General features: G+C 39.7%; 1 protein-coding gene across 5 annotated transcripts in view; it reads right to left on the reverse strand.

The window, feature by feature from the left end:
• znf385a (zinc finger protein 385A) overlaps positions 1-19,269 on the reverse strand; it is a 131,353-nt gene that overhangs the window by 58,176 nt on the left and 53,908 nt on the right. The window contains exon 2 of one of the 5 annotated variants that reach the window (XM_036590959.1): positions 14,759-14,806. The exons of the other annotated variants lie outside the window; for them this stretch is intronic. Within the exon in view, the coding sequence (XP_036446852.1) occupies positions 14,759-14,806 (48 nt within the window). The remainder of the gene's footprint in view (positions 1-14,758; positions 14,807-19,269) is intronic. 5 annotated transcript variants of the gene reach the window in all.

Below are 19,269 nucleotides of genomic sequence, written 5' to 3' on the forward strand. Positions count from 1 at the left end.
AAACTAATGCAGGCATCCTATTACCTCACCACCAGCACATGAAAGCCATGCCGGGTCTGCGGAGAGAACTCCTCATTTAACATGTGCATTTAATTAGCATGAATCCTCTGCACCATAGTCAGGCAACCGTCCTCATTCACATGTCCTCTGAGCTAACTCAACCGTATGGGCCAGGTCCAGAAAATATCAACGGCCATTAAAAGTAAGAACAGAAGCGTTCAATAATACAAACAGACTGTTTTTGATCATTTACATAAGCTGACTGTTGGCTACCAATTACTGACATGAATAAACAACCTTGGCAGTCTACTGCACTTACAGGCATTTACTTCACAGCATTCTGGTCTGTGACAGGAAACAGCTCTTTCTACAGTGGTGCAGACAATGCCTTACATGTTTTTTAATGTTTAACAGGAATATTGGACAGTTTCTCAGCGGTTGTGAATATCAACAAAAAGTCAAATGAAATAAATTGTTAAATTAACATCAAGAGCAAAAAAAGGCATTGACTGCACAGAGATGGGACATAACAGAATACAAGGCTTTGGATACATTCAGAATACAGAAACAGTTTCTTTGCAAACACTGAAGCTCCTGCTAAAGCCTGATAAATCAATGTGATGAGCCAGTTATTAACCTCAGCATTATTAAACTCTTTTGAGGGACAACTGTAGTAAACAGTACTCCTCAGTAGTAGACATGTTCGTGAGTGATAAGCTTAGCATGTGTGTTGTACTGGACTCATGTGTGCATTTCTTGGTACATTGTTCATGTCACTGATACAGTGGTGTCTCTGTCCTATACATTTTTTGACATAGCAAGAATAAGGAGTGCCTGAAAATGACAATTTTTGGAAATTTGGAATTTTGGAGTGTCCTAATCTGACATACTAACCACAAGCTAACAAACTAGTCAAGATACAATCAGGGTTTGAATTGTGGCAGAGGTCTTGGGGTTCTTCTGCTGGTAAATCTGACTGTACTGTGACCTATATATTGATGAATACTACTTTCAGTATATGTTTTTCTAATTTTTTAAAAGTATTACTAGGCAGCAGTCTTTTAACTTTATATCTGTATCAGTACAAATGATCGGTGCAAAGTCTAAAAATTCAAAAGCACTGTTTTTACTAAAGGTGTGAACACTGGTCAAAAGTATCTAAAGTCTCTTAGCAGTTTGAGATGCATTAAAGCTTCAGTTTTCATCATATGTAATGCAATCGATTACACATACATCAAGGTATGGAGCGTATTTTTTTGGTTCAGATTGCTTCATCCAAACAGGAGTTACAACAGAATATTTGGGGCCTCTTTCGAGTGAATCTCCCAGTATGTATATATATATATATATAAATATAAATATATACATATATATATATATATATACACATACACACACAAACGCATTTATCATTTAATTCAAAATTGTATTTCATTATTTCACAAAGTGAAATAATAAAATACACTTTACACTGAATACACTAGATAAACTGGGACACTTTAAAGCCATTGTGTTTTTTTATAATCATTTATTATCAGGCTTCCAGTGGGAACGAGGGGGTTGAAACTTAATCAGTGCAGAGAGGACAGAATAAAATGTGACAAAATACTAAAGACATGAGCTTTATGTGGGTCTCTTGTTGCTTTTACCAAAAAGTGTTCCACATTAACTCATGACAACAGAAAACTCATTGACTCACTTGTAGTAGAAGCTCAAAATACACTTACTTTAGAAGCCAATGGACAGCCACTGAAACAGCTGAAGCATCTGCCTTTCAGCTTCTCTCATGAGTGTGTTTTGAGTGAATGGTTTCTCTGTTCTTTTTTTAAGTGCAGAGAAATGACTGTTTGTGGTAATCGACCATATGCCACTGCTACAGCAGATAGAGACTACGCTCGCCAAATGCTGCAGTATTCCTTCAAGTGCTCCTGTCTGCGTGTAACTTTTCAGTGCTCCTTTTAACACAGGTCTGCACATAAGGCTAATAATTAAAGCCAATGGCCCAACTAGTAATTTCAAATTAGCAGTGCTTCAGTTAAGAGGATTAGATGGTAGATGGCCGTCTAGACTTGGTCTCAGCTGTCTTGAGTTAAGGAACAATATCTGCATCCACTATAATTACATAACAGAACTGAAAGGAGTAGATCTGATTGGCTGTGATTATCATGAATGCCAAAAAAAGGCCTGAGTGGCACAATTTTGATTATAACGTTATATGTTTATAGAGGAAAAAAATGGTTTACTTGTACTTAAACACATTTCCCTTTCCCAAAAAACAGTGCAGCCAGATGTCCAGTGACAATATCAGCACCTAAAAATGGAAGTAAAACAGCAGCCAAACTAACACATATTATTTAATATTAAGATACAAAGGAGAAGATAATTATTTTTGTCCACAAGGAGGTGCTAAGGTAACTTGACACATTTCAACAGAAACATTTACTGCAGTTGTCCCGTGAGTTTATCACCTGCTTAATCAATTAGTTTTACCAGCCTTTTCTTACGACTTAAGAAAAAATCTTTTCAGCAGTCTCCTCTGGATACAAAGGCTTTGTGTATGTATATATATATATATATATATATATATATATATATTTAATTCTGTATCAATAAAGTTGATGTTTAACTTTTAATAATAAAGTTTTCTTCCATGTTTTACCTACCAATACTGATAAAATGAAATATCAATATTAGTATATACTGGTATAGAAAATAAAAATCACCCAGCACTAGTGTGCGGTGTGTGTTTGTCTCTGTGTGGAAAGAGAGCAGAAGCGAGAGCGTAGGAGATAAAAACAACAACAAAAAATGTGTGTATGTGCAGACCTATGATTTAAAATGTCACCACAAATTATATGCCTACATAAAATGTGGCATCATAGTGACCCTAACGCAATTTACTAGTGCTGTAATTTCACTATTTTCTCTTGATTTGCTGCCTCCTGAATTACATACTGGGTTATGGTTTGTGCGCAAATGCTTAGCACAGCAGAGCATCAGCTTCAAATCCTGCGGCAGAGTTTAGATCCTTCTCAATCCAGGGCGTGTTAAACGAGGTCGTGTTGAAGGGGGATCCCCATCGCTCTCATATTCCGCCCACAAGAAAAAATGAAGGGACCAAATAAACAGGTTATGGAAACACAACCTGCTGCAGCCCCCTCCTCACCCGAAACCCGAGTCTAACCACCACGAAAGCAGAGCTAGCAAGAACATCCCTGCAGAACATTGAACAGATCCATTACAAACAGACTCCAGTTTCATCACATACTCAAACACCTACACATACACTGCCCGTCAAAAGTTGGAGGGCACTGAGGCTCGCTAGCCAGACTTCTGTCAGAGAGCCTGGTGTGTTTTCTTTTATGCTTAACATGGCCAACAACTGCCTACTTTGACAGGATGGGGCTGTCTGACTGACCTGCATACTCACTAGCCACAGACTGTTGGCTTTGTGTGAAATGTAAGGGCAGGCAATTTTAAAACTGGGGTTACAATAAAAACACATCCACTGGAAACAAAGTGGGACATGCCAGCAAATGTGAGGATATTTTGTTTACTAGCTTGTAAACGCTTCACAGAAAACCGTTAAGTAACAAAAAGATGCGACAGCTTAAACTTAAGGGGCCAACTCAATGCAAAAACATATTTCCCATCAGAAAGATTAGTGTGTAGACAGATATGCGGATAGCATATCAGAATAGAACTGACAAAATCCCACTAGATATGGCCACCTTAGCAAGCTACAGATGTATGTATGTAATGTTAATAATTTTATTTTTTTCTTTGGGGATCATTTTCCCAATAGGCACCCTGCATATACCTCTCTGCTAAAAATGGATTTCAAGAAAATACATTTTAGATCAAAACCTTGTCACAAAACTATCATAAAACAATATTTCAGACATCAAGCATTGTGTTCATAACTGTTTCATGTCATAGCTTCCTGTGGTGTACCTGTTAGAGCCATTTCAGGCTTTAGACATCTGGTTCCTATCACCACTAAGCAATTCTGACCCCACAAGTTTCTCCACCACAGAGCATTTCACATCAAACCACTCTGAATGACTGTGTTAACATCTTGGTGATTTAATTATGCAGAAAGTATGATGGAAAATCTTTGGAATCCCGCTTTCATAATTTCATACGCTGTCATATATGATATAATAAACATATCAATGTTCAATGTTCAAAAAATAATATTGATAATTAATAATATTCACAACAAACAATTCTTCCACCAAGCAATGTAATTCATAAACAGTAGACTATGGTGCCCTAGCAACATAAGAGCCAAAGACTGATCCATGAACAGAATGATGGTTTATTATAACCTGTCTCAGTAACATAGATTCAATTCAATTAATGTGTACAGTCATATGAATGTATATTGAATTTTTTATAATGGCTTTTCTGTGGCTCAGATCTTCCCCAATTTTTCCCCAAGTTGTCCCCAAACTTTTGAACAGCCACACACACAAACGCATCCTGTTTTAAGAAAGGGTGTCAGAGCTGCAAAACGCTCAACTGTACTGGAATGAAATAATAAAGTATACAGTATGTACGTAATGACACCCCGGAGAGATAATAACATGACTGAAGCCTAAAAGCCCTTAAAAGGACCCAGGCTTGATCTGGTAAGTAGGTGAATCCAGGCTGTGAGACATTAATTACCGGCCTGTCTCTCAGGTGGAAAAAAACGCTGAGCCTGTCTCCTGAGTTACAGGCCTAAACAGTCTCATCCCAAACCCACCTGCACACAGGGCTTCAGGAAGATGCCTTAAGCTAAGGAAAAGTTTAGGAGAAGTTTACAGGGGCTTTCCACTTCCCTGTTCCCTGTGTATCCCCTCTTGGACCCCCAGCCTTGTTCACGTGTTCCAGGCCCAGGAGCAGATGCATACCCTAATCCTTTGATAAATCTGCTCTTGGCTGCACTGTGGGGCCTAGCTCTGCAGGAGGCAGGCCTGAAATGCACCCACCATCAGGCTCCACTGTGGAGCACAGTCTGGGTCTACACTCAATTCTTCTAGACCTTCATGAATACTGCGGAAATAGTTCATAAGGAGGGATTCTGCAGTACTGTACAACATCAAAACAATCTGAATTGAACAACTTCAGACAAGTAACTCAAGCTCAGCATAAGATCCTTTCATGATCTAGACTTAGACCCAATCCCATTTCACCCCTTGCCCCTACCACTTAGCCCTACCCCTCAATTTTGAGTGTTCATACCTAGGGGTAGGGTGTCCCAATTTTAGTTGAGACAGAAGGGTAGGGCGAAGTGTTAAGGCTACATGGCCCTCCAGACGGAGGCTTTTCAGAGTCACACTCCAAACGCAGTGTTATGAGAAAAAAAGAAAAACCAGAAAGATGGCTGCACAAGCGACCAAAGAAACCCACAAATGTGAGTAATTTCTCCGTTAAAAAAATACGATAGCCATCTTACTTTCTCAGTTTACTATTGTTTCAATGTATTACGGTGTTTCAATGTATTACTTTTCTTCATAATAAGCATAAAAAACCATTAGTAGTATGCTGATGTCTGGGTAGCTAGCTAGCTAAATTTCCCATTCCACCATTTAAGGTGGAACAGGAAAATTAAAAAAGAAGCTGGCAAATAGCTTCATATCACCAAAGATTTATGGGCGGGTGACAATAAATAATTATCGCATCCCCCTGTTTAAAGGCATATGATGCCCTAAATGTAACTAAAGAGTGCTATAACTGCAGACCGGCAGGATCGCCTACAGAGCACTGCTAGTAACGTGTTAATGAAGTAATGTTTTTTTTTAGGTGAGGGTTTTTCCATTTCATAGGGGAAGATTTCAACCACTATTACTTGTAACTCAGTTCCAAGGGGCAAGGTGACACTCGAAAACAAGGGGATAGGGGTAAAAATAAGGAATGGTGTTGGGCCTTAATCACATGTGCTCACATCCAGTCAGTGGAGCAGGCCTATTGATTTATGTTAAAAAAAAATGTCTGTAATTAATTTGATATAATCCTCATGATTGTTGTATTTAAACTCTGCAAATATTGTAGTAATTCTCTTCATTCATTGTTAAGTTTTGGCTGGAAACAAAATGGTTAAATTCTTAAAAAAGGCCAATGGGATGTTATCCAATTAATTCTTTTTCTTTGTGATATCTACATAGATATGGCAAAGCAAGCTCTCCCATTGGCTAGAACTTTAGGAGCTCAACTAAAGACCAAATATGCCAGATTAACCATTAAGGTAATTAGAAACTAACAGTGGATTCAAAATCATGTGCTGATGTCCAATGGACAGGACCAATTTTGTGGCAAAAATGTCACTGAAGGCCTTCTGGAAGTCTTAGATACGCGACTGAATGTGAATATAAGCTGTAGTCTAACCAGGTTTCTTTCAGTTGTAAGAAAAGGAAAACAGCAGTGGCAGCTCTATGCCACTCTATAGCCACCACTGCTTCCAGTATAAGGAAAATATAAATAGAGATATGTATGGAAATTTGAGAAATACACTGATGCCAACATATTTACCAAAAAAATCTTTGAATTAATAACTGTTTGTCAAACATACATTAACTCATAGAAGTTTATAAATACTATATGTATTATTATATTTGTATTTTACTGTTCTTTAAATAATTTTTATAAGTTGAATTTTAGTGACATGTTATGGTGCATCTTCTTTTGTCAACTCTAAAAACATTATTTACTTTTGTGCCACGTTTTTGTCATTTTTTGAAGTCAAAAAGATGTCTAGAAAGTCCATGCTGCTGATACAGAATGTAAATTAATGGGAACGCAATCCATTATGTTACTGTGTAAAGTGATCACAAATTAATATTTAAATAGCACAGCAAAATGACAACTTCTTGGGTTAATCATGCATCAAATCCAGTACCAGCAGCTACTGTGATATTAAAGACCAGCATGAAACCCTTTTTTCATCGACAGATTTGGACATTAGGGAATTGGCAAGGTTAACAGTAAGAGCAGTAGGAGTATTGAGGTCAAGCTCAACAGATGAAAACTAATCATTCATGACTAGACAGAGTACAGAGATAGACGGAGCATGGAACAACAAATCCAGCAAGGCTAAAACCTTTCATCTTACTATCCAGAGCAATTCAGAGAAATATGCACCACTGTGCCCACGGATCACTGCTAGTACTCACATGCAGGTACTACTCAAGCCCACACGTGTTACAGCTCCAGACAGTTTGTACAGATAGGACTATGTATGTGGGCAACTCCATTGTAACTTATTCACAAACCTCAAAAATATCATAATACATGCAGTCAGATCTTTATTGTTTTTGTGTCTGTCTATCACAGCATATTGGGCTTAAATAATATATTTAACAATATATGAGAGGATATAAGCTCAAAGTGCAGACATTCAGCTTGATTTTGATTTACACCCAAATTGCACCCCGGTCCCATTTTTTCGGGGCTCAAACCTAATTGGACCAACATAATCATAAATTAAATCATCATTTGCAACACTTGGTTGTACATCTTTTGTAGTCAATGACTATTTGAAGTCTGGAATCCATAGATATCACCATATGCTGGGTTTCTTTTTCCAGGCCTTTACTGCACCTGTCTCCAGTTCCTGCTTGGGGCATTTTACCTTTAGCTTTGCCTTCAGTAAGTGAAATCCATGCTCAATTAGATTAGAGGTCAGGTGACTGACTTGGCCACAGCAGTACATTCCACTTCTTTGCTTAAAAAAAAAGTCTGAGGTTGTTTCTGCAGCATGCTTCGAGACTTTCTCCACCTGCACTGTGAAGAGCCGTCCAATGAGTTTTGAAGCGTTTGGCTGAATCTGAGTGACAAAAATCACAAGAACTTCCAAATGTCCAAATATTTATGGACCTGACTGTATCACGTATCATGAAGCTGTCTTTGAGTATCGTGATGTTGGATTTATGCCCACCCTTAGCGCATGAATACACACACCTGCTACAAGGTTGCCATATCTAATACAATGAATACCTTGTTTTAATTGTGCTGCAAAGTAGCTGTTCCAGGCCATAGATCCAAACACACGCTAAAATGCTATGATAATGGTTTACAGATCTTCTAATTATGCCTCGTTCATCTTTCTTCTGCATGTCTCCTCCCCCTCCTGCACCAATACTAGTCTAAACTTCCCTGCATTTTTTCACCATTTCATCTCTTTGTTGTAAATGAGCTGTGTCTGGCTGCAGGCCAGCTTGGCTGGTAAGATTATCTACTCTTAGCCACTGCATGTTCCTGGCTGTGGGGCACAGTTGACTCACTGAGGGATAGACAGGATGGTGCTGCGAAACTCATGGAGTTCTAGTGGCTGCGAAAAGAGAACGATCCAATGCGGAAAGAGGCAGAAGGGGGTGGAAAGAGTGAAAAAAAAAAGAAGAAGAGAAGGTACAGAAAGAGTGAGAGGGAAAGAAAGGGACGTTAAGGCAGTGTGGCTGGTGATCTCACACTCTGTACACTTACAGCTCCATTCGCTATGACAGCTAGACACCACTGTCACACTGTATGAATGTGAGTTGGACATGGCACCCAGACATTTCTCACCATTACTATCATAGATCAGCTTTGCTCTCTGTAGACTTAGCTTCCTAAAACCTTTCACTGACTGTGATCCAAAATGATCTCCGCATGTGTGAGCATCTTAAGTAGACGGTATATCTAATATTTCTCATCGTGAGATTGTAAGAATATTCCTAGATTTTAAAAGTATTTCTAGAATTTTTTTTTACCTATTTTAGGTCAATTTATTGAGGAAGTTTGCCTTATTCTATTAAAGTATTTGCTTGTTTTAAGTTCTTAAGTATAAAATTACTGAAAAAAAAAAACATTTTTTTTTGAGTATGATGAGAGCTATGAGATCTACTGAGGACAGTTAAGACTATTACCAACCCAGATATCATATGTGCAGAATTTTTCACAACAAATGAGATCAAATGAAACAACATAAATGGTGTAAGATTATTTGGAATAAAATTTTGCTACCTTAGGTTTTTTTTGCTTCTCCTGTAAAGTTGGTGTTTCAGAGATATAAGGTTTTTTTATGGCAGCGATTTTGAACTGTGTCACTTCCTTTGGCAGTGACTGTATTGATGAACTATATTTTATTTATGTGAAAACACAGATAAATTTTATGCACCAATGCTTTTTAAGTGCAATGGCTTCTCTTCCTACATCCCATAAAGACAGAAACATTCCATCTTTGGTAGTCACTGTGGAACAAAACCATGCCCTCGCCCCCTTCCTCCACCTGTCCAAAATAGGCCTGCAGGCTGTTTCCCAACACCCCTTCCCCCAAAAACCATCCCACCCCCACTGTTCTTTCTCTCTTAACTTCTAAAAGTCAGGAGTGCACGCCCACACAAAACAATGGCCACCTTTTCTTTCCCACCCGCCTTCTGAAAGCCTCCTGCCCTCAGGTATGAAATTCTATCACTCAGCACAAAATGGCTGGACTAGCCCAAATTCATCTGAGAGGGAGATGAGATTCCTCCATAGATAACGCACCAGACCACAGGTAAACTGATCCCCCTCGCCTTATTTTATGGGTAGGTCCCGGAAGCCCCAGCATTCAGCACTGCTTGTGGAAAAAAAAGAACACTGAAAAAAGTTATCGATGTACAAGTACATTTATTTGATTTCAATTTCTCAGATCTTTTTTACATGAATATAAAATATATTGTAGAATATAGTGTAATATATAGTATGGTATATAGTACAGTATACAGTACACAGTCTTATGCAAAAGGTTGAACACAAAACAAACGTAACAAATCTGCCATTTTTCAACAGAACTAGTTCAACACATTCAGATAATATAAAATGTGCCATAATCTCTGCACAGGCCATACTGCACAAGTTAAATTCATCATTGTTCATTAACGTGTTGTGTTCTCTGTGGAGGATGTGTTAACATAGAAATCATGTCACTTGACCAAGAGTATCCACGTTTTGCATTTGAATGCCTAGAATATTGTATATAAAGTATACTTTATTGTGCATTGTACACAATCACCAAAAAGTCAGTAAACTGAAAGATCTACGTCCAAGATTCAATATTTACTGCCCAACTACAAGTAATGAGGAATTTATCAGTCTGCTCAGGAGACATGAGAAAAAGAGCATTACTGGTCAGGTACTGATGTTGGATTATTAGCTCTGGCACTCTATCCCTATTCAGCCCAATTCTGCTTAGCGTTGGGCATGCTCCGTTCTACTGACAATGCTTTTCTAAGTAGATTATACAAGCTATTTGTGCACAACTGAATACCTCGGTCAGCAAGGGGTGCACTTTAACTCCTTTTCAGAGAAGCCATAAAAGCTATTTCTGCCTGTTTTGGAGATTATTTTCATGCAGTTCTGCTTCAGTAATGTTGATGGAATATATTTCGGTAGATGATTTCCAAAGCTGGAGGCTGGATTTTCTTCTCCATAGTGGAGTAAGCAGGTCAAAATCTTTTGGGTTGCTATGTTTTTTGACTGTGGCAGCTGTACTTAATTTTTTGATAAGAAGAAAGCTGCAGTTGTGCTGTCTGTTTTATCTCAGAAGAGATGTGAATTGTTTTCAAAGCAGGAGGTTCTCACCCCTCCCCTTTCACCCCTCATTGCTCACAAGCAGCTCCATGCAGAGAGACAACATGTTATACACAAAGAGCAAACAGTGTTCTAGTTAATCTGATGTTTTATTTGATCATACAATTTAAAATATCTGGGTCAATTTCCACACTACAGGCAGAACGGCTAACAGGGGGTCTACAAAAAGGAGTAAGTAGCTGAATTCACCAATTAGAAGGGCTTTTGGGGCTTCCAAGCGGCACAACCATCTAAGCGTTGACCCTACCATCAGCAGTTCGCGAGTTCGATCCCTGCTGATGCTACAGCCATCCGTGGCCCATCCGTGGCACAATTGGCTCCTCTCTCTGGGTGGGTCGGGTGCAACAAAATGCTAGTCAGTGCAGGCGTCTGTTAGCTGACGTAACAGATCTGGCGGTTGGTGCTTTCCTCCATTCAGCTGTCCAGTGATATTTCATTAGCGATAGTTTAAAAAGATGCAGTGGTGCTTCACAGGACTAGGAGGAAGCCTGTGCTAGCCTTTGCCCTCCTAGCATTGGTGGTATCATGTGATTGGGGGAGTCTTAACTAGTGGGTAGAATTGGAAATGACTAAATTGGGGAAAAAATTGGGGAAAAATCAAAAAAAAAAAGAAAGCCTGTCATTTGGACATATAGTATATACTGATGTAACACATTTTATTAATGGGAAAATAATGTACACATTTGAATTAAGTCAAAATTCAGTGCATCACATTTTTCAGCAAGCAAAAAAACTAAAAAAGGGAAAAAAGAAAAACTGCAAAGCAAGCGAAGTCAAGTCACCGTTAGGGAAAGCACAGCATATGAATAATGGAAAAGGTGCTGTTCACATCTGAGAAGTTCATATCTCTAGAGTGGCTGTGTGTGTGTCTTTTATTAATATGTAGCTGCTTGACAAACGAGTTCTCGGCACAAGACCCCACTCTGTGTGTATGTGCGGGTCTGTGTGTGTGTGTGGGTGCTATTAGCTCTGGTCCAATCTTTCTAAGTGCACTGGGCCATTTGAATGTCACTTGTCCTTGGTATATGACCACAGATGACAGGCCAGTTTTATAGAGCATCTCAGAGATCGAGCTTAATATTGTGCTCTCTTTTCTTCCCGCAGACAAACATCAAGCCATTCATTACACATAATTATATAAAACATAGATTATATGAACACTGCCAGCACAACAGTGAAAGAAAATTCTACACTCTTCTGAGAGATAACAATCGCTGTCTCACTTTCAGAGAGAAAGAGAGAGACAGAGAGCGAGAGAAAGAGAGAGAGACTGGCAAACGCAGTTATTCTTAATGTTAAAAATATAGACAGAAAGAGAAAAAGACAGATAAAGGCACTTCTGCATAATGTGACAGAGTGAGAGGGAGAAACAGAGAGAGAGAGAGAGAGAGAGAGAGAGAAAGAGAGAGAGAAAGATTAATAAAGGCATGTCTGCACTTCTACATAATGCTAAAAAAAATGCCTACAACCCTCAAAATCGCTTCTGTTCGCAACATATGCTGGGTGAGTGTTTGTTATTGTGATTTAGCATTCCTCTCATCAGGGAGAGAGCGAGCGTGAGCGTGCGAGACAGAGAATGAGAGACGAGAGAGAGAGCAGATCTAGGTTAGACTAGAAACACATCTTCTTTGAAAGTGAAGGCCCCAAAGGCGGCGTGCAGTGAAACAGCAGGAGCGAGACAAAGACTCCAGAAGCAGAGAGGGAATCCTGACCTGCCTGACTGAACGTTGCACTTCTGCACAGCTCACACTGAACACTGTCACCCCGTATATCTGAGGGGAGTACAGTTAGCATATGAGAGCCATGACTTTTCATTTCACTTCCATTACAGCTCTGCTCTTAACAGAAGGAAAGAGGATGGTCTATAAATAAACCTTCCCTTATGCTTCTCTCCACCCTCTAAGAAACGCATCTGCACCCCCCATGAGGGTTACATACTAATTTAACCTTCAATGTACGTGCAATTTCTTTTTTCTTTATCGTTCTCCTCCGCACACACACGCTTGTTTTCACCTTGTCAGGACATATGCCCAATAAGTGCCTATATGTAATAATGCGTTCTATATATAATATATATATATGTACTACTAGTTATGCAGCAAATTTATTGTATATCTGTAATTATCTAAATGTAAAAACAATGTCCCAGACGTATTATATACACATTCACCAAGCACTTTATTAGGAATACTATACTAATATTGGGTAGGGGCTGCCTTTGCTTTCAAAACAGCCCCAGTTTTTCATGGCATAGATTCCACAAGATGTTGCGAACATTCCTTTGATATTCTGGTCTATATTTACATGATTCTGACATGCAAGTTCTGATTTTTCAGGTGCACTTTCATGCTGCGAATCTCTCGGTCTACCACATAACAAAGGGGTTCTGCTGGATTCAGATCTGGTGACTGGGAAGGCCACTGAAGAACACTGAACTCATTGTCATGTTCATGAAACCAGTTTGAGATGACTTTTGCTTTATAACATGATGCATTATCATGGTAGAAATAGCCATTAGAAGGTAAATTATGGCCATGAAGAGTTACACATGGTCAGCAGCATTATTCAAAGGCTGTGGCATTCAAGTGATGGAGAATTGGTATTAACGGGCCCAAAGTGTGCCAAGAAAACATTCCCCACATGATTACACCATCTCCATTAGCCATAGATTCATGCGGTTGGCACCAAATTCTGACCCTACCATCTGTGTGCCTCAGCAGAAATCAAGGTTCATCAGACCAGGCTACGTTTTTCTAGTCTTCAGCTGTCCAGTTTTGGTGAGCCTCTGCCCACTGCAGCCTCATTTTTCTGCTCTTAGCTGACAGAAGTGGAACCCCATGTGGTTTTCTGCTGTTGTAGCCCATCCACTTGCTATGCTAGTGTATATACATACATACATAGCTTGTGAAATTTCTGCCCTGCTAGATCTGCCCCAGTCAACTGCAAGTGCTATAATTGGAAATGGATATGTTTAGGAGCAACAACACCTCAGATACAAGTGGCAGACCACACAAACTCACTGAGCAGGGCCAGCGAGTGCTAAAGCACGTAGTGCATAAAAATGGTCTATTTTCTGTTGCATCACCCACTACAGAGATCCAAACTGCCTCTGGAAGCAACATCAGCACAAGAACTGTGCATTGGGAGCTTCATGAATTGGGTTTCCGTGGCCAAGCAGCTGCACACAAGCCTAAGATTACTCAATGCCAAGCGTCAGCTGGTGTGGTGTAAAGTACACCACCACTAGACTCTGGAGCAGCGGAAACATGTTGTCTGGAGCAGTAAATCATGCCTCACTGATAGACAAATCTTTGTTTGGTAGATGCGAGGAGAACACTACCTACCGGAATGATAATGGTTGGTGGCTGTTTTTCAGGGTTTGGGCTCGGCTTCTTAATTCCAGTGAAGGGTAATGTTAATGCTACAGCACACAAAGATACATTTTAGACAATTATATGCTTCCAACTTTTTGGCAACAGCTTGTTCCAGCATGACTGTCCACAAAGCAAGGTCCATAAATATATGGTTTGATGAGTTCGGTGTGGAGGAACTCCAGTGGCCCTGACCTCAGCTCCACTGAACACCTCTGGGATGAACTGAAACGTCAACTGCATGTCAGATCTTCATGTCCAACATCAGTGCCTGACCTCACAAATGCTCTTTAGACTGAAAGGGTATAAATTCCCACAGACACATTACAAAATCTTGTGGAAAGCCTTCCCACAAGAGTGGAGGACATTACAGCCACAAAGGGATGGGAGGAAGGGGGGCAACTCCACTTAATTCCTATGATTTTTCAATAGGATGTTCAACAAGCTTATACAGGTATAAGCATATATGTGCAACCCAACTAGAAAGGAAAGATTCTAAAGCTTTCCTTAAATTTAAACTCCGTGACCAAAAAATGTTTTTTTCCCGCCTCTTCAGTTTAAACAAAAAAAACAAGCAGTTCTTGTAAACAGCACTGTATAAAGTCAGGACCATTATGTAGCCCTGTTCTTCTCTGGTTTTCCTACATAGTCTGGCCATTTTTGCCTCAAAACTGTACAAAAACGAACACACACGCACACACTGAATCATGCAGCTGAGAATGATCACAGCAGTGCATGCACACATCTTATAAATGCATGCTGGCACACTCCTTACATAAGCTCTACAGCCTGACCTTGTGCTCTGCTTAAAAAAGGCGGGTGGCTGTATGAGGGGGCTGGTGCTTCGTCGGGAGGAGAAAAAGAGGAAGAGATAGAGACAGAGCGCTGAGTTAGGGCTTTCTCTTTGTTTAAGACCTGCTTTAACCCCTTAAACTCTAGGTGTATTATTCAGGTATTAATCTTAGTGATTTTTGGTTAAAACTCAAAATTTTGACAATTTTATCTAGACTCTAAATGTAGTCATTCAGACATGTTTGACAAAAGTGTGTTTATTTAGCTACAAGGCTAATGTAGCTAACAAGTAACAGAAGTTTATACCTCTATAATTATGAATTAATTGTGCAAGCTGCATACCAAATTGAGTTAAATAATCTCAACCAGACTTATAATGTGGTTCAGCTAAGTCAAGCTTATGTGTTTTCTGACACTGTATAACACTGTACTTCATAACGAAACATGCCCACATTTTTAAAGATTTTTTTCTAAATTCTGTACCATCTATTTAAAAAAAAGTAACAGAAGTGTCCGTGTATGACACCAAGCATGAATTAACAACTCAATTTGAGGCAGTTTGAGGCACGTTGGTGAACAATCAGGGCCTTCTAGGTCCTCAGAGAAAGCCTAATGACTTCTTTTTCTACATGTTTGTAATTTTTAGATCATTTTTATTTGATATATTCATCATGCTTGTGCCATTAAAATAAGTACTTCATGTACTATAGTAATTCTATTATTTTATTGTTCAGTTTTTGATTGGAAACAAATAGTTTAAAGAGGAAAAATGGCCAGTCAGGATTTAGGTAATACTTTATTTGGATAGTCCTTTGTAGATGCTTAGTAGATTTATTCAATTCACCTTAATCTCCCCAAACCCTAACCCTGGCCCTAGTCCTAACCTTGACCTTAACTTCAACCCCGAACCGAAACCTAACCCTCATCCTGGTACTAATACCACCCCTAACCCTAACACTGTAGAGTTTCAACAGATAGTTTGTTAACAACTTAAACATATCTGTGTATAATTTATTGAGGGCTATCCAACTCAAGTGGGAGTGGATGTTTTCCTCTGTGGTATCTATGTAGATACAGCCAAGTGAGCTCTCCCATTGTCAATGAATTCAAGAGCTAAAGGCCTAACGTGTCAGATTGACCTCTTACACAATTAGGACAGTGGAATCAACCAGAGATGTTTTCATATACCGTGAGATGGACGAATTTGGTGAGAAAAAATATCACACCAGGTGCTCTGAAAGTCCTAGATACATCACTGGCTGTGAAAACTACCAGTAAGCCCTAAGTAGCAGCAGCCTTGCCAGAGCTCTTTACTGAAGGAGTCACTGTAAAACTGCTAAACAGTAAAACATATGTTAACATGTCTTTTGCAAGTTTTAAATAAACCATGGATTGTCTTTTACCAGCTTTGAATATTCACATTTAATACAGAATGGCAGACGTGGCAGCAGAGGATAGCATTAGAGCAGAGATATTTTTTTCTCACGTATAATCAAGTTTTGATTTTTATATCCCGAACCGAAGACCTAGTTTTAATAGTCACGGTTCACCAATGAATTTAGCTGATTTGGTAACTAGTGTGTAGTCTAAGCTTTCAGAATTTGTTAGCTACATTAGCCTTATAGATCCAGTGCAAAACTAAAGAAGCAAACTTTAGACACCAAACAATAAACTGTGTAAATTTGGTTTTGCACCATTTACATCATTTTTAGGCCTACTATCCTGTCACTATGACTTACTCATCAACTACTATGTACAGTATGTAGTTACAAGAGGGAAGAAATGAAGGTCCAAATGACAGGCCCTTACTTATACAAAGAGTGGACCTGCTGTGGACAGAGTTGAAGAGTTTAACTTACGTTCTGAGCACTTTTACACTTACCTCCCCTCTCCACCAGGCCTGTTGGAGCCAGGATGGAGAAGTGTTTGAGTGCGAGGGGGGGGCTACAGTGAGGTGATGCAGATTCCCTCATTGTTATTATGATTTATTTTTTAATGAGTGCACTGCCCTCCCTCTCGCACACAAAGGCCTGATTGAATGTGGCGTTCCATTAGCATGTAAAAGAGCCGGAGCTTCATCTTTGAGCCGCTGACTGGCAGCCGATATCATCTGAGTAATTGCTGCGTACTGGAGACACACACACTCCCTCACAGTTTTGAAAAGCTCACAGGGGGGTGGTGGGGGTTGACGGATTAGGAAATTTCTGGAGCCGGTACGTGTGTGTTTATCTGCGCGCACGTGTCTGTTTGCCGGTGAACACTGAAAAGAGACATTGAATTTGTTTGATTTAAATGTGCATATTATTTCCTCAGGAACACAGGTTAGTCCTTTGTACTTACTTTTGAAATTATTGTGTTAATGCAGTATATTTCAGGAAATGGTGTACACATTTGAACCAAGTAAATTCATTTAATTTAAATTTCAGTGAACTATTAAAAAGGTTCCCAAATGTTGGCTTATGAAAAAACATTAATTGGTATAGAACTTTTACATTATGTGACGGTTCTTAAAGGGTAATTCCATTGATTTTTCAAAAATTCTGCATAATTAAATCATTAAGATGTAAACAAAGTCATTTAGGGTGGTTTGATGTGAAATGCACCTTTCCAAGCCAGAATTGGTCACAGTGGGGGTGATAGGAACCAGAGGTCCGAAGTGTTTAATGCTTCTAAAAGCTACATCACAGTACATGTAATACGCTGCTTGATTCCTAAGAAATTGTTTCATGGTAGTTTTGAGATGAGATTTTCATCTAAAATGTTTTCTTTCTAAACATCTTCATTTATTTTTATAAGAAAAAAATGGTGGTGAGGTACTTGAAGGGCATTGTAAGGCAATATAGTCTCAAAAGGAAGCTTGTTTTCAGATTTACCACTATTTTGCCACTATCAATATTCCATATAAACACTCTGCAGACATGTGCAGGTTCACTGGTCATTTTGGATAGTAAATAAAATGACTGTATTTGTGTAATAGATATTACTACCCCTAGTTTCCTTTCACCACCACTGTAAAAAAAATCTAATTAAGGTTTTTACAATGAACCATTTCACGTTAAATCAATTTGAGTGACTTAGTTTACTGTCAACAAGTTACGTTTTACCTCATAACATAAACATAAACAAAAAACAAAAGTTGTTAAAGGGCCATCCACTGAAAGGAACCCTTTTGGCACCTTTTTTGAGGAGTGTCTATGTTTGTTGGGGGAGGGGAGGTGAATCCTTGGATTTCTCTCAAATCCGCTTCAGCAGGAAGAGTCTCCTGGGGTGAGCAATCTTTTGTGCACTGTTATGGTGTGCTGTGGACTATTATACAACACTGCGCAAAAAACAAGTGCACACACACACACACTCCTGCTAGAGAGCAGACAGGCTAAACTAGACAGCAGAGAAGTGATGTGTGGTGTGAACCAAGAGGAGAGTGCTGCAGTTCCGAAGCCTGGACCCAACGGAGCGCAGCAGACACACTGAACCAGACGGCTCTGCTGATGAATAAGTGTGTGGTTGTAGCTTCTACCACTAGCTACACAAACTCTTATACACGCACACACATCTGGCTCTCTGCGTCAGCTCTGCAGCACTGCTCTCAGCCTGCCTCTGTATCCGGAGCAATTTTTTCCCCTTGTTTTTTTTGTTCAAACTCTTTCACTTCCTCCTTCCTGCATCACTGAAACCCCCACCCCTGTTCCCTGTTCCCATCTTTTTTCTCGTTCTTTCTTCTTTCTCTCTCTTGCTCTCTCTGCAGTAAATGATGATTGAGCAAACAGCGCTCTGGAGGAGGGCTGCAGAAAAGATGGTTATCCTGCCTCCACACGTGCCGCGCATCCCAAATCAGCCCTCCCTCTCTTCCTCTCCATCTCTGTCCTTTCTAGTCCCATTCACTTTCTAATAATCTGTCTCTCTCTTTTTCCTGCTTTCTCTCAGTCTTTCTTTTTCCACTCTTTCTTAGTAATAGAATGATGAGTAGTGGATGTGGTCAAACGTGAGTGTGTGTGTGCCTCAGTATCAGTACCAGTAGGCCAAGTAGAACATCTTGAGAAGTGAGAGGAGCCAATTCAGTCCAGCTTGACCACTCTACTCCAGGCCAGCTTAATCCAGCACTGTGCCCCAGTCTAACTCAATCAGTCAAATCCAGTTAAATCCAACCTACCAACCTACCCTAACCCAGCACAGTCAACCCTGCACCCTAGTCCAGCCCAATTCAATCAAACTGAGCTAAATCCAAGCAACCTACACCAGTTCAGCTCAATCCAACCACTGTACCCAGTCCAACTCAGTCCAGCCCAACCAACCAACCTACCCTAGTCCAGTCCAACTGAATCACCGTACCCCAGTCCAACCCTGTCCAATCAACAAATCAGCCCCATTCCAGCCCTATTCAATCACCCTACCTCTGCCAGCCCAATCCAACAATTGCACCTTAATCCAACCTAATCCAAGCAATTTACCCCAGTTCAGCCAAATCCAACTAATGTACCTGTATGTAACTCAGTCGAGCCCAATTAAACAGTCC

Source organism: Colossoma macropomum, unplaced genomic scaffold (genome assembly GCF_904425465.1).
Source record: "Colossoma macropomum unplaced genomic scaffold, Colossoma_macropomum, whole genome shotgun sequence".
Lineage (NCBI taxonomy): Eukaryota > Metazoa > Chordata > Actinopteri > Characiformes > Serrasalmidae > Colossoma > Colossoma macropomum.